This window comes from Sycon ciliatum, chromosome 5, assembly GCF_964019385.1.
Source record: "Sycon ciliatum chromosome 5, ocSycCili1.1, whole genome shotgun sequence".
Lineage (NCBI taxonomy): Eukaryota > Metazoa > Porifera > Calcarea > Leucosolenida > Sycettidae > Sycon > Sycon ciliatum.
In genome coordinates, this window is record NC_088647.1 from 20,848,893 (window position 1) to 20,864,532 (window position 15,640).

The 15,640-nt window shown below is 46.3% G+C and overlaps 1 protein-coding gene across 1 annotated transcript; it reads right to left on the reverse strand.

The window, feature by feature from the left end:
• Window positions 1-474: 474 nt before the first annotated feature.
• LOC135817999 (arylsulfatase B-like) lies at window positions 475-8,138 on the reverse strand. Its single transcript, XM_065331312.1, has 4 exons — window positions 6,843-8,138; window positions 6,286-6,444; window positions 2,749-2,885; window positions 475-1,155 (listed from the first exon to the last, which is right to left on the reverse strand). Exons 1-4 carry the CDS (start codon window positions 7,939-7,941, stop codon window positions 919-921), a joined length of 1,632 nt encoding a protein of 543 aa, XP_065187384.1. The 5' UTR covers window positions 7,942-8,138; the 3' UTR covers window positions 475-918.
• Between the last annotated feature and the right edge of the window lie 7,502 nt (window positions 8,139-15,640).

Sequence of the window (15,640 nt, forward strand, 5' to 3'; positions counted from 1 at the left end):
AAATGTATACAGTTAGATGGGACTTTGCTCTGGGCATGGAAATTCGGTCGTTATTCGCGAATTGTCGTTATATCCGCAGTCGTTATTAGCGAAGTTGACTGTACTGTAAAACGGGTAACGTTTGCGACAATAAATGTTTGCGTTTACAAAATTAATTGAGACTGGTTTGCGCTGTTTAATGTTTGCAAGTCGTTCTACAGTCGTTCTACACAGTCGAGTCAGTCCTTGCACTAAACTTTACATGGCGCGAGTTTGCGTTGTGTGTGCAAAGTTTGCGATTCGGGGCCTCTCGCAAAATTCGCAAACATTTTTACGTCGCAATAGTTACCCGTGTTACAGTAGTACGTTGGAGCTTGCGCTTCCTGCCGACTGACTTGACATTTGACTGGCTCACGACTGCGTCTGAAGCACACGAGATGCCCGTCGAACCTTGCACTCGGCACCTGCCAGGAAACACCGCGCCCTGCTCAATAAACAGTGTAGAAGGGAATTCACCCCTCATCAGTTGAGCTTGAGCAGGCTAATGAAATCTCTGCTCCGAGAGCACTAAATTATGTAGCACAACCACCAGCGTTTGCAGCAGACACTTTCTTGAAAGTTTCTTCACCGAAATTCAGAGTGGGTCCGTTGTTATTAGGCTTGTGTTTGTTTTGATTCCCACTATAAATAAAGTATACAACAACAGCAACAAGAACAATTACCGCCAGTGTCGCAACACCTTCGGTCGTAAATCATAATACATCAGTATTAACGCACTGCAGCGGTTCATTCGCATTCGGCCATCTATTCAAGGCATACCAGTGGCAGTGGCCAAAGCAATCATCAACAAAATAAGTTATGCCGGTTCATATCTGACAAGCAGGAAGCAGCTAACGTTAGTAGGCAGGCAATCTGCAGGCAGACTGCGAGGGAATCCGTCTAAGCCAACTCGTCGTCCTTGATCCACGGTGACCAAACACCCCCAGTTAAAGCTGGATTCGATGCAGGATCAACAGGCGGTTCAACCTGGTTGATGTGCGTGGCATTAAACGTCTCAATTCTCTGCCGCAGCTTCTCGACAACGTCCGGATGCTGAGCATGAACGTCATTTTTCTCCAGAGGATCGGCATCCAGGTCAAACAGCCACACATTATCACTGTTGGCAGGTGGCGGTACCTGCAGAGTGAAGCAACGCGGTGCCGGGTACGGCAGCGTAGTATTAACTTTTTGCATAGGAATGTCCCAAGACTGCGTTGTCCTAGTGAAATACAGTCCTGCTTGAAGGGGATGTTAAGCCTAAAATTAAATTTTCACCAGTTGTAGTCTTCGGGGTGCTGAGTCGAATGGTCTTGGTCCGACGAAGTTGAGACGCTCCCTTCCTCCTTATTACCAATTGAACTCGGGCACTTCCTCCGAAACTGGGTGACTAAACTGGGTGACTGTGCCCTACTAGATGAGGATTTGTATGTAAAATGTTACTAAAAGCCCAAAGACTACAACTGGTGAAAATTTGATTTTAGGCTTAATTTACCCTTTAATGAAATCCAGTCGCATCACTCAAGTACGTGCCGGGCATTGCGAAGCCTGCGAACACTGGCCAGCTCTCTCTCTCTCTCTCTATCTCTCTCTCTCTCTCTTTCTCTCTTTCTCTCTCTCTCTGTCTATCTATCTCACTCTCTCTCTCTCTCTCTCTCTCTCTCTCTCTCTCTCGCTCGCTCGCTTGCTCTCTCTCTCTGTCTGTCTGTCTGTCTTTCTGTCTCTCTCTCTCTCTCTGTCTCTGTCTCTCTCTCACACATACACACACACACACACACTTGTACTTGTTGCTCACTACCAAAACCGGTCACGTGGGTCTCCCCGGGAGAGGGGAGAGAGACTCAAAAGGAATCTTGGAAAGATGACTCGACTAGCTATTGAACCGCCCAACGGTCAACACCCCATGAAATCCCCAAAAGTCTGGGTGGACTTGAAAATGATCCCACTTATGGGCTCACCACACCTCAGTAAGTGGGTGAGGACAAGGTGCAGAAAAAGGATTGACGGCATCAGGGTATCCGTCCTGGGATTCAACTGCAGTTACCCCTGCCCCCAGTGAAGGTAATCCTTGCTACTAGTGTGGGTGGCTGAATCAGAGTGGATCTGATCTAAGCGTCACTAGCACCATTGATTACACAAGAGTTAATCTAGCCAGAAGCAGTCCATGGTTTACAGGTATATATACTTCAAATAGAAAGTATACGAACCCTGAAACCAACAAAGGTGGAAGATACAACAATACTACTTCAAGCAGCCGAGTCTGTTGGCAACAGACCCAATACAATCAGGCATAAGTGTACCCATCAGCCGAACTAGCTGGCACACAGACACACATGCACACGCACCAAACACATGCATGTTGGAGCAGCAGATGGTCTACTACCACCACACGAAATCGTAATACCACTAATATACGTTCCACTTTGAACGTTTGACAACCATCGCCTTGGCGATGATTGTGATACTACAGTAGAAGCCATAGCAACTTGTGCTGGGATTGCACCATTCAACAGCTTACAAGGCCACCACTATTCAGCCTGGTCTACACCACACAGCTATGAAGTGGCTTTTTCTACCATCTCACCATCGCACAAAAAAAACACAACTCGATGTACACTCAGTCAGCTGATAACTGGTCCTCACACCTCTCGGTTAGCATAGAGCCATAAAGAAGCTACTCCACACCGGAGCAGCAATCATTAACAATCAGCTACTCGGCATGCGTTCGCTCACCTCTATTCCGCTGGGGTGGACCCAACCGTTCGGACACATGGACATCGTGCCGTTGGTTGTCTCATTCTGAGCGGCACCTGCACAGTCGGGCTCTCCCAGAATCAGTTTCCAGTTTTCCATGCGAATAGCAGCAGTTCCTGAACAGACAAATATGACAAATTGGCTCCAGCATAGCAACCTGCATTCACTTCGGAGGGTGGGGAGGAGGTCCGAGTACGAAATGAACGATGTTTGTTTAAGGGATGAAAAAAAAAGTTGGCAACGACCCCTTAGACAGGTCCCACCGTAACCAATCAAGTGAAACCGATCACTAACTCATGGCTGTGCTAGTAAATGTTACTAGTACGCGATAACATCCCCAATCGATCCGTGTGTATTGAGGGGCATTATCACATCACATGTGTGTCCACGGGTTTGCCACTCCACACAAATCATACTCGATGATGTCATTGCATTACATTACTATTATGATCATTTGCTCCAAGATACTTGAGCGAATCGTCTATGATCGGCTGTACCATCATCTCGCACCTCTGCTCCATGATATGCAATCTGAGTTCCGCCATGGTGACTCTACCTCTCTACATCTAACCAACCTTGTCCAGAGACTGTGCACCCTCCGAGTCCGCCGCCATTACCTTGGCCTGTGTTTCTTCGACCTGGCGAAAGTGTTTGACTCAGTTTGGCATATGGGGTTACTAGCCAAGCTGCATGCGTATGGGGTCACCGGACGCCTGCAGTCGTGGCTCACCTCCTATCTCAACAATAGGACTCAATCAGTCAAGCTTGGTCCAGTCCTCTCAGATTCTATCCCCATTTCCTCTGGTGTACCGCAAGGGTCCACTCTAGGACCGTTACTTTTCTTGGCCTTCGTCAACGACTTCCCCGTCCTCAACCCTGGCGTGTCTCTGTTTGCAGACGACACTTGTATGCTGCGCAGAAGTCCCTCTGTTTCCCGTCTTGTATTAGACCTCCAAGCGGGTATCACGGATATCACCTCGTGGATGGCATTGTGGAAGCTAAAACCGAACGTCGGGAAGACCAAGGTAATGATCATTCCCCCTCTGTCTACTACTCTCTACTACCCTCTCCCTCCCATAGTATTCCATTTCTCCAACACTCCCATAGAATATGTAGATCATCACAGGCATCTTGGTGTCATTTTTGACACTAATCTCTCCTGGACTCATCATGTTGCCCACATATGTAAGAAGACAAGTCAAGCCATAGGTATAATATACTCACACCGCGCCCATCTTCCTGTCAGCTGTCGTGCTCTTTTCTATAATGCATATATCTTGCCGCATTTCGACTACTGCTGTACTGCCTGGACAAATCTATATATTGCCCAACAGCAGAAACTGGAAACTCACAATCGTTCCCTCCTTAAGATTCTTTATCATATGCCCAAGTCCCTTTCTAATGTCGCTCTCTATATGTTATCCTCGACCAGACCTCTCCTAGAAAGACGACGAATCATGATGTGCTGTCTTATCCATCGTATTCGACTTTCCAAAATACCCCCGCATCTTAAACCATTCGACTGGTTCCGCCGGGATAACTCCACTAGGAACCAACTCTCCCTTCCTCTAGCCCGCTCTTCTGCATTGCTACACTCCCCCCTTTTCAATGGCTATTTGCATTGGCTTAACCCTTTGAGGCCCATAGTACGGATATATCTGTACCAGTGTACAGTGCATACTTTTCAAAGCGCAACCTGGCGTAACTCGGCCGTTCCTTGACCAAATCGGACAATCGAAAGAGCTATCGACATTAGAATTGTCTTAGCTATCAGCTCGAAAAAAACCCGAAAGCGATCCGAGTTCGGAGAGCGGAGATACGAGACTCGAACTAAATTCGCTCAGCAGAGTCAACTTGAGCGCGTGCATTTTGAACTAGTTTTTAGGGGTTTTCCCTGACTCGCGGCCCACGCAGCTGCAGATAGTTCACGTCATCGCAAAGGCATGTTTCTCAGCTCTCCACTAAAAAAATTTGAGCGATCTGCGATGCAATTTGTTGAAATGGCAGAGAATTTGAGTTGGGCGCTCGCAATGCTAGCTTTGGAGCGCCGTATCGCGCTGCGGCGCTGGTTCTGTGAATCAAGTGATGTATTGCTGGCTATCGCTGCGTTCCTCTGGCCAAGAGCTTTCCAGAAAGCCCAAGATCACCAAAATCGGCCAAAGGACACCAAAGTTACGACCAGATAAGTACCCGAGCTCGCGGATGCAGTGCATTTCTTGAAATAATTGTGGGCCCTAAAGGGTTAAGCTGCACCAGGAGACAAAGGGCCTTTCTACTTTAACAGCATTCAGGAACGCCTTGCTTTACCAGGACAGTCAGACCTCGCTTAACCGCACACATCTGTTTTCCACAAAAACATCCGGAGAGGCGAGGTAACCGGATAACTGAACACACATACTGTATATGCATGTGGCATGTCAAAAGCAGTGACAGCGTACATACATGTAGTGAGGTCCTATGCAGTACAACTAGCGTGCCCAGTATGTAAAACAAGCGAGAAAAATGACAAGTGCATGCAACTGAGTGCTGCCCGCATACACCCAGCAGGTCAAGGGCCTCATTTGCTTGTACAACTCCCTGATACTAGCTTCTGCAAGCGCTAGCCAGCCACATGCAACCGGATACGACGAAGCTTTTTTGTACACATTTTAACCAGTTTGTGCACAAAATCATGCACCGGTATGCGGATCGCGAGGTCCGGTTATGTTGTATGCATAACATATGCTGCACATCGGTAACCAGCGATTTTCTTCCGGATGGCGAGGGATCCGGATAAACGAGGACCGGATAAACGAGGTCTGACTGTAGACCACAATTTTAGTCCATATTTACTTCTTTCTCCTTTTCCTTTTCTTTTTGACTTCTTACTCTTTCCCATGTTAGACATGGTTGGCTATAAAAACCCTGCAATCGCCACGCAAAGTGGTCATTGGCTACCCCAGCCATGTATTGCTTGGAATAAAAGAAATAAATAAATTTGAGGTGCCATTTATCATTTATCTTGTATGGGATGACATCATGATCGCTTGTTTTGCCACCCCATGCAAAAGCACACAATGATGTCATTCATGATGTCATTCCATGACATCATCATCTGAAGTGTTATGGCGTGACATCAAAAACACTGGCTTGCCACTCCAGAGAAAGCATACAATCTCATTACCAAAGAGTTCATAACCCCCACGAGTGTGCAACTGCCTGCATGCACAACCTCTATCCAGTGGTGCTACGGCAGAACTTCACATCACATGACATGGTTCAATAGGTTCTGCTGGCAAACAGTCTAACGTCATCACAAGAGGGTTGAACCCAAGGCGAGGTTACGTACAACTCTGCGGCGTCTGTCATGCACAGGGTGCAGATAATGTGTACAAGTTCATCACGTGATGTGGAGTTCTGCCGTCGTGGACCCCATAGCTGGAGTTACACACTCTTGGGGGTTCTGCACTCTTCAAATTACATAACAATGTCAATGGCATAGCCAACATCGTATGGACTGCGGCATGTGATTGTTACCTAAGAATTGACGTTGGTTTGGATGGGCAGGCTTCGTCGTCCGGGGAGGGTTCAGTGTAATCAGGACTTCCGAGCGTGGCGAGGTCGTGTTGGCCATCAGCTCTTGCCAGACATTCACGCCGTCAAGGACTTGCTTTGTGGCTGGTGTTGCACCTCCAACTGGACAAGAAAAATAAGTTTGCAGGTACAGTCAAGACAAGGTTCGGTTATGTGTAAAGGAAACAAAAGAAATATACCAGGTAGACTATTCAAAAGCACTCAATCTGCGGACAGAACTATTACCTTACCTGTAACGGGGGGGGGGGGTTGAGGAATGATGTCCCACTGATAATACTGATGCCGGCTTTAGTAGAAGGCAATGATCAGGCGTTCTGTTGTTGTCTAGAGTTGTCCCAAATCCCGACAGTCTTAGATATACTAGTAATTGTAAGGGCAGATGATGAATTGTCAGCACAGGGCTAAGTTCATAAACAAGCTCACTGCACCTTAATATAATATTTATGGGGCCAAATTCATTTTTGCTTTGCCGCCATATTTGCAAATAGGCTGAGACTCACCGTTAGCAAGCGTTGGTAGCCAGTCGCTTGCATGCATCAATCCGTTGTAGACGAATGGCTTGCTCACGCCCACACCAGACACGAAGCCAATACCGCGTACGCCTCCTTCCCACATGGTCGCCTTGTTTCCGCGCAGCGGCCAATTGTTTCCGCCGACATGGTTTTGGCCGCCGTTGTCTGTCGTGAACACGATCAGCGTGTTCTCCCACATCCCCGACGCTTTCAGCCTCTTGGTGATGTTGCCGATCCCCTCGTCGAGAGCCATCATCATGCCACAGAATATCCGCCGGTCCATTCGGCTGATGTGCGCGCACATGTCAATGTACTTCTGCGGTGCTTCCAGCGGGCCGTGGACTGCTTGATACGCCATGTACAGGAAGAACGGCTCCTTCGTTGCGTTGTGAGCCATTATCAGCTCCTCGGCCTGCTCTGTAAAAACATGAGTGCTGTATACACCGTTCTGATCGACCTCCGGATCCTCGTTGTTTCTGAAATCAACACCCGTCATCACCACTCGTTTCTTTGTGGTTGTATTCACATACATTGCGCCACATTTATGTGTGAAGTAGTCCTCGTCAGCGTTGTAGTATCCGTAGAATGTGTCAAAGCCACGGCGAGTCGGCGTGGCTGCCCATTTGTAGTATCCCAAGTCCCACTTGCCTATGGCGTGGGTGCTGTAACCGGCCTCTTTCATCTTATCTCCCAGCGTTGTGTGGTTCAGAGGCAAGCTGTACGGATGACCGTTAGTGATGACATTGCCATCTTGGCCCATATTGTACGCGTAGCGGCCAGCCATGAACGAGGATCTTGTTGGCGAGCACACGCGGTTCACGTAGTATTGGTTCAGCTTGATTCCGGCGTTGGCCAGGAAATCAATGTTGGGCGTCGAGAACTCGGCACCGTTATAGCTCACGTCGTTCCATCCCAGGTCATCGATAACGTACATGATGATGTGGGGTACCTGGGCAGCGTCTCCATTGCTCTCCCCCTCAGCTGGTGCAGCACCATGGCTATGTTTTCGTTTCTCATCGATGTGGTGCTGGTTGGCAAGGACCAAGATTGGTGCAGCCAGCAGCAGCACGAACGTCGACCAATTCATACCTGCCGACCTATCTTGATTCCGTCTTCGTACGTAGCTTCCTTTAGCACAGCCGTCCGGACTTGAAATTTATGTTGCTGCTTAGCGGTATTCTTCTATTTTCTTCTTAGAAGTGTATCACAAAGACACTAATTGCTCACATGGGAAAGTCGGAAAACAGCTGAACGACACACCTCAAACAAAAATAATCTCATCTTCAACATGCACTGCACTGATCACGCCTGTGACCTTGTATGGTGATTTCTGAGTTCTGGCATACTGATACATGTCATATCAACAAAACACTGTCATGTAGCGTACAGCACTGCGAAATCCAGTCGCACCACTCAACTCTCAAGTACATGTAACCATGGTACAGTCCGTATCGCCTGGTATAAGGTTGGCGGCTATAGACTAGTATTCAGTCGTCCCTCTCTAATCCGGCACTTGTTAATCCGGAACCCTTGCCAACCGGCGCACTTTCTGATGAAACCGATTTTTTTCGTTCAATTCCTACATCGTAATCCGGCACTTGAATTCCGCCTCCGGCAGTGACTTTTGAAATGAATCGCTCAAACTGCACGTAGTTTGATTTCATAATCCGGCAGTCGTAAATCGCGTTCAGTTATCGATCGAATTCAGTTGACAACTGTACTCGACCTCGCGCGGGAGAGTTCAGTTCGGTTGGTTGTTAGGACTTTTCCGAACCCGAACTCAATTTATACAAAGAGAAAGACCAAGGAACTACAAGTTACGCTATACTGTCTACTAACACCACCAGTTACAAAACAATCAGCGACGATGCACGACACTGACCGACGGTACTGACGTTCTACAACTAACTGGCTAACAGCTCTAGCACATCTTGGATGCGCACTCCAACAGCCTTCCAACTCTGGCACAAGCATCCCGCGCACTTGCTGATGCAATTGTTTGCTTCGAAGGACATCCGTCGTTCGACCTGCATGATGTCGACTGCTTGCGTGGCCTTCTCAAGAGGGTCAATGTTGTCCAGGAGACAACTGCTAAGCAGTCAACCATACTTTCTTATTTTAGCAAGGAGTAGTGTCTTGCCAATTTTCAGGCCTGTGTGTGTGTGTGCGTGTGTGTGTGCAAGAGTACATGTGAACATGTTCTCTGTTTTATTTTATCACTTCGTCACTGTGTATATTCCTGGAGAACAGTTGAAAATATAAAGTTGTGCATCAAACACTTGGATCGACACGGAAAAACCCTGCGTTTTGACGTATGACACATGCATGCAATTGGGTAGGGCCGGGTCAGAGGGCAGAATTTCTTAATCCAGCACCCTCGTTAATCCAGCAGAAAACGCCGTAGCAAAAGGTGCCGGATTAGAGAGGGACGACTGTACCGGATATAGTGATCAATTTCTCAAATTCATTTTCATTTGCCATAACTAAGTATACACAGTTATCGCGTATAGTAATAATCGTCTATAGTAATACATCGCCTATACTATAGTGATCAAATTCTTATTTCAAAAGACCTTTATTACATTTTTTTGCATCGGTTATAGTGATTGATGTAAAATCAAGCGATGTTAGAGGAGAACAGGGTGGTACTTCTTCGTGAAGAACTTGTCCAGTGAGTGTTGTTTGGTGAGTTTTGCTCGTACAAGTTGCCAAAATATGCCTCCATCATGAGGAAATGCTGATTTTCTGTGTCAGGAGCTACAGCCAGCTACATGACATTGTACATGTACATGTATGTAGTGCGTATGTGCACGGCGCGCTGAGTCGTTTGACACCCCACTCGCATACATTGCATGCAGTATCGGTCATAGTAATATATCGCTAGTTATAGTGATAAAAATGCTCAAAATCAAACACCAACGCTATAGGCGATACTGACTGTTTGCGCCTAGCGCCTTGCACCATTTCGCAGCCCAGTACGGCAGTAGTCAGTACTCATGGTACTAGGCAGTACATGTAGTACAGCAGCGTTCGCACTCGCAGGCTTCCAAACGCCCGGCGCGCACTTGAGTGCCCGACTGGATTTCAGTGAGCAGATCAGGCTCAGTCGTACCAAGAGTTATGTACTCTTGGTCATACTCGTGACAAGAGAAGATGCTACTTCGGAGATGCATGGTGGTTTGTAGGTTTGTGGTTGACATTGCATGCACAGTCATGTGTATCATGTACATGAGGTTTGCTCTACAAGAAAGAATAATGACTGTATTAATGACTGATGAAGCATCAGTCGAGGGAGTGATAATAAATCAATATATGATAATGTCATGGATATGGATATTGATTTATCAGGACACCTCGAGTGTGCCATGCGGGTCAACGTAACTTGAAATGAAAGATTCCAAAAAATTCCACAGGCACATCACGAACGAGGAACACTCTCGCATCGCTTTGTGGTGTTTGAGAAGACATTCATTCATTCATTTCTGGTGTAGCGGGCTGCACACAATAATTTATTTAGCGGAGAGTGACGTAGAAGACTGCGCTTTTAAACATGTTTCGATTTGAACAGCATGTTACAAGGCGAGGACTACAACAATACCGGTAACCCGGAAAACAGGTTAACCTATCAAGCAAAGCTTCTATACTAAGACTACGCTTGCAGTGCTATTGGCTTCGCCAATCCTGGTTCTCAATAACTTACCGGCCTTTATCAGTCAGAACTTGTGACGAATGCGATGGACCATCTGGTATAGGAGTGAGCAGGCTATCGATTTGTCTACAGTGGCTAATACAGTAAAATCCCGACAGAGCGCCCCTACCTCCTCTACCCTTCGAGAAGGTCCAGGTGGGGAGGGGCGGATGGGCGAGTCTTACTTACCGCATTCAGTACTTCATGAAAAAGTACTCACCCTACAAAAGCTGTTTGTGCATCTCGTACATCGACCAAAGGTCAAGAGCCAGGAGTCGTACAGATCTGCAGACCCATCAAACTCTGGGTTTGTGCGATCCCTGGTCAAGAGGGTGGGCACTGTTGCGTACATTTCCAGCGGGGTTGAGCACCCGCCTGCAGTACAGTACGGCATCACAGAGTTATACAAGGATACAATCAATCACTTCCCTGACAAGAAGTCAGGGAGGGGCGGATGGGAGAGACGGGGGCTCTGGCGGGATTTTACGGTACATGCGAGCGACTGGCTACCAAAGCTCGGGTAGCCCTAGGCGGAAGTTCCGATAATGCCGGGAGAAAAATTGGAAATTCAGTCGCTATTCGCGAATTGTCGTTATACCCGCAGTCGTTATTAGCGAAGTTGACTGTATATAGAAGCCTTGCTTGATAAGTTTAACATGTTTTTGAAGTCCCCCGCATGTTTACATACAAGGCTCAGTGCTCCTGACTACAACCATACTCCGGTTGGCAGAGTCCCGGTCTTGCGACCATTTGTTCCGTATGGGGGAAAAAAACCAGGTTCAAACCCCCTTTATTCGGATTGTTTCTAAGAACGTGCTCGTTTTTTTCTAAAGTACGTAGACTGAGATTGCTGAAAAATAAGAACGTCCCAGGGTAACCCCTTGGAAACAATGTTCTTGGAAGCGCGACTCTACTGTAGTCTAGAATAAAAGGTTGAGATTTTCATTTACATCTGAAGTAAAATCTGTCTCCGTGAATTCCGCGGCAGAGTATCAGAAATTTCGTGCAGAATTCTGCGGCCGAAAACAGTAAATTCTGCGACAATTCTGCAAATCATTCTATATTCTGCGGCAATTCTGGAAGCAAAATCATCGTAAAAACAGATCGATATCTCGCAACCCCACCGAAGTTTGTTGTCCCTATAAATTCGAAGTTTGAAGAAGGGCTGAGACTTCCTGCAGCTTCATCTCTGAAATAAGGAATTCGGGAGGACACACCCACCCTGTGCCATAGCGCTGCACATCCGAACCAGTTACGCTGTAAAATACCGGAACTGGTTCAGATGTGCAGCGCTATGGGAATGGGTAAGTCCACCTGAACTCCTTATTTTATAAATATTCTGAACCAAAATAATGCAAAGTCCTAGTCCAAAAAATTAAAAGCTCCAAAATATACAGCAAGTTGATCTTGAAAGTCACGAGCAGTTTGGCTTGGCTGTGAAATACAGTAGAGTCGCTCGCCGAAGAAAGTTGAAGAATGGCGGTGCTGGTTCTCCAGCAGCTGTTGGCAGATACGGTAAATCAACAAATTTTGGCCGGTGAGAAACTACTTCGGCCGATCTCAAAATGAAACTGTTGGGCATCATTTAACTTTGACCGATGCGATTGGGGTATTAAAAAAAATCGATCGGTATTGTGTTGCTCTCATTCATACTTCATTTCGCGTACGGGAAAGCCATCGAGCGATGCCTTTCCCGTACGCGAAATAGTTGAGTTCAGATCCACTTGTTTGCGACCCGTTTCTCATACACGAAATTAAGTATGAATTGGCCTTTATGCATCATTTGCCTCTAGACAAACTTTGGCCGGTTGGTACGAGGTGATTTGGCTTTTTTAACATTTGGCATTTTTTAACAAATGTGTAAAATTTGCTTTTCTTCTGGCAAACTCAAAAACACAGCTTTCGCAACACACAATGCAGTTGACAGATTAATTTTCATCCACTAGCAATCCTTGAAGTGATATCTATCAACTAAGGCGATGATCGTTTGGTCGGATCCGGATCTAGATCCAAATCTCAGATCCGTCGGATCCTTCAGAATCAACTGATCACTTTTTCTTCGACCTTGGCTGTTGGCAACTTGCCATGTTGACGAATTAAAAATGGCGCAGACAGGTCACCCCAAATGGGCGAAAGTCGTACTGATCGCGCACGTCTTACGAAAAGTCAACAAAAGTCGAATAGTCGTACGACAATGAGGACACCGAAGGACGTACCCAGAGTGCTGACACTGCTCAACACCACAAAGGCAGAGCGTAATACACAACAGAACAACAAGGACAATCAAGGCTTGTTTGCTGCTATTTTAAGTTTCATGCTCACGCAATCATCGACAATGAGGACAAAAATGATTTTTACCCGCCATATACGCACAAAGGTCACATTTGGATCCAGCCAACCCTGCTCCCGGGGCAGTATTGCTCGGATCCAAATCCGAAGGATCTGGATCCGGATTCGACCAATCGATCACTGCAGGTCCGGTGGTTCCGACGGATCTGGATCTGGATCCGACCAAACGATCACGGCCTTACTTCAGAACATTGATGACTGAATATCCCAGTTTGTGATGCCATTTTACAAATTTGTTAAAAAACGACACACCAATTATTTGAATCCTGAGAATACTCTGAAAGTAGGGCATGATTCAAAGTGGGATCATTCCCATATTTTGACACAACAGCCATGAAGGATAGCCGACTTCCACTTGCAGCAATTCATTTGGACGTAGCTTGCCAGGAAGTGGCTAAAAAAACGCCATTTTACAACCATGTTAAAAAAAAAGCCAAATCACCTCGTACCAAGCGGCGAAATCAAATCGACAGCGAAAATTGGTTGATTTATTGTACCGTAAAGTACCGCCCCACCATCTCGTCCTTTCATGGTCGTATTGTGGAGGTGGTCTCCTGTCTGTAGGTCATACGACACGAACTTTGTACACATATTGCACGTTGTGCAGACAATCCGTACCTTCGAGCAGACACAAGCTCCACACAAGAACCTGCTTAGTGTGACCTTAGAGGCTTAGTACACTTAGGTTCTCACACCGTACAAACTTTGTTGCATTCTGCCACACGATGTTCCTTTCCCTGGCTGTAAAATCTGTCTCTGTGGGAATTTGCAGGAAAAGTCCTCAAAAACTTGCGAAAGAAATTGCGGCAGAAAACAACAACAAAATGCGGCGAAAAGTGCGGAAAGATGCAGAACTTGCCAGGAACTCGCGGAATTATTGGCAGGAAATTGCGAATTTGGGCCAAATCACGAAATTTGTTGCATCATTAGAATCGCTATTTGCGTACTGTGCAAATAACCCACGTACAGGATCATGGAAAGCACTCTATACTGCGTGAAAAGTGCAGAAAAATGTGAAAAGAAGTGCAGAAAACAACAAAAACGCGGGAAATCGCGGACTTTTCAGAAATTCGCGGGGTTTGGCCAAAATCGCGAAATTTGTTGCATCCGTGGAATCGCAATTTCCTGGAGGGACAGTAAAATCAAGGTGGGGCGCTCTGGCGGTACATACAGTCCATTCAGAAAAGGATGGACTCCTAGATTTTGGCCATAAATGGGTCAAACTTTGACTTTTTTTAGAATTTTTTCTGCAATCCCCTATGGAATCCTCTTCCAATTATGTTTGTGAAGTTTTTTTGTCCACAAAGCAAGCCATAACAAGAATAGGATTTCGGCCAGGTTCTGCCCCAAAAGCACTGAATTGGGGAAAACCATAAAAATCCAGGCCGTTTGACCCCGCCTGCAACAGTGCATCGTGCGGTTCGAACCCCAGTTCAAGCACCCTTGGACCCTTTTTTCAATTTTCAAATTTCGCAGCACTGCACTGGTGTACGATGAAATCACGAAAAATCACCAAATACGGGAGCTCGCCAGAGACAGGATGCAGGGCCCATCTTTTTATGGATGGACTGTTACAGTGTAGATATGAATGGACTGTTACAGTGTAGATATGAATGGACTGTTACAGTGTAGATAATATGAATGGACTGTTACAGTGTAGATATGAATGGACTGTTACAGTGTAGATATGAATGGACTGTTACAGTGTAGATATGAATGGACTGTTACAGTGTAGATATGAATGGACTGTTACAGTGTAGATATGAATGGACTGTTACAGTGTAGATATGAATGGACTGTTACAGTGTAGATATGAATGGACTGTTACAGTGTAGATATGAATGGACTGTTACAGTGTAGATATGAATGGACTGTTACAGTGTAGATATGAATGGACTGTTACAGTGTAGATATGAATGGACTGTTACAGTGTAGATATGAATGGACTGTTACAGTGTAGATATGATCCAGTAATAGTTGTTACTACGGTCATCCCAGCTCTACAGTCCATTCATCGGAAACTGGCCCGCTGGCTTTTGAAAGTCAGATTTGGGCCGAATTGAGGATCAAAAACCCACTTTAAATCTCAAAAATCTGGGTTTGGGATCTGCTTCTCCATACATTTTGCCATGGCAGACCTGTCCTAATTTTGTAAAACCTGGCTGAATTTCTATTTCCCTGTTCTTGGACTTTTCTGGCCTCAAATGTGGCAAGGAGTAATTGCACGGGTCACACAATGCAGGATGTACTGTTGTTTTCACGATATCTACAACTATGTGAGAGAGAAACCAAAAAGTTAGGGTGCCAGTTTCCAATGAATGGACTGTAAGGCTGTCGTCACACCACGGTACAAAGCGCTGCGTCTACGCCCACGTTAGGAGTTTTTGGTCGGTTGTCATGATGATCCGTATACGGGGTGAAAACGGGAGCAGAGGAAACTGGAGACGTAGACGTGGTATGGAGAGAGAGGGGGGGGGGGTATACGACTTTTTGTATGAACGTGCGTATCTCCCCCAGCCGTTTTCCGAGTGACCCTGTATTTCGATGTACGTGAGTTCAAATTTCTCCAAAAACCTGACTGCGTGTACGCGTCAAGAACTGTGACTGTCTGATGACACGACCACCCGTTTTGGTTTTTTTCACCATAGACGTAGACGTAAACGGGAGTCGGAGAACGTAGTGTGATGACGGCCTAATCCGACACCTTTTGCAACAGCATTTTCTGCTGGATAAACAAGGGTGCTGGATT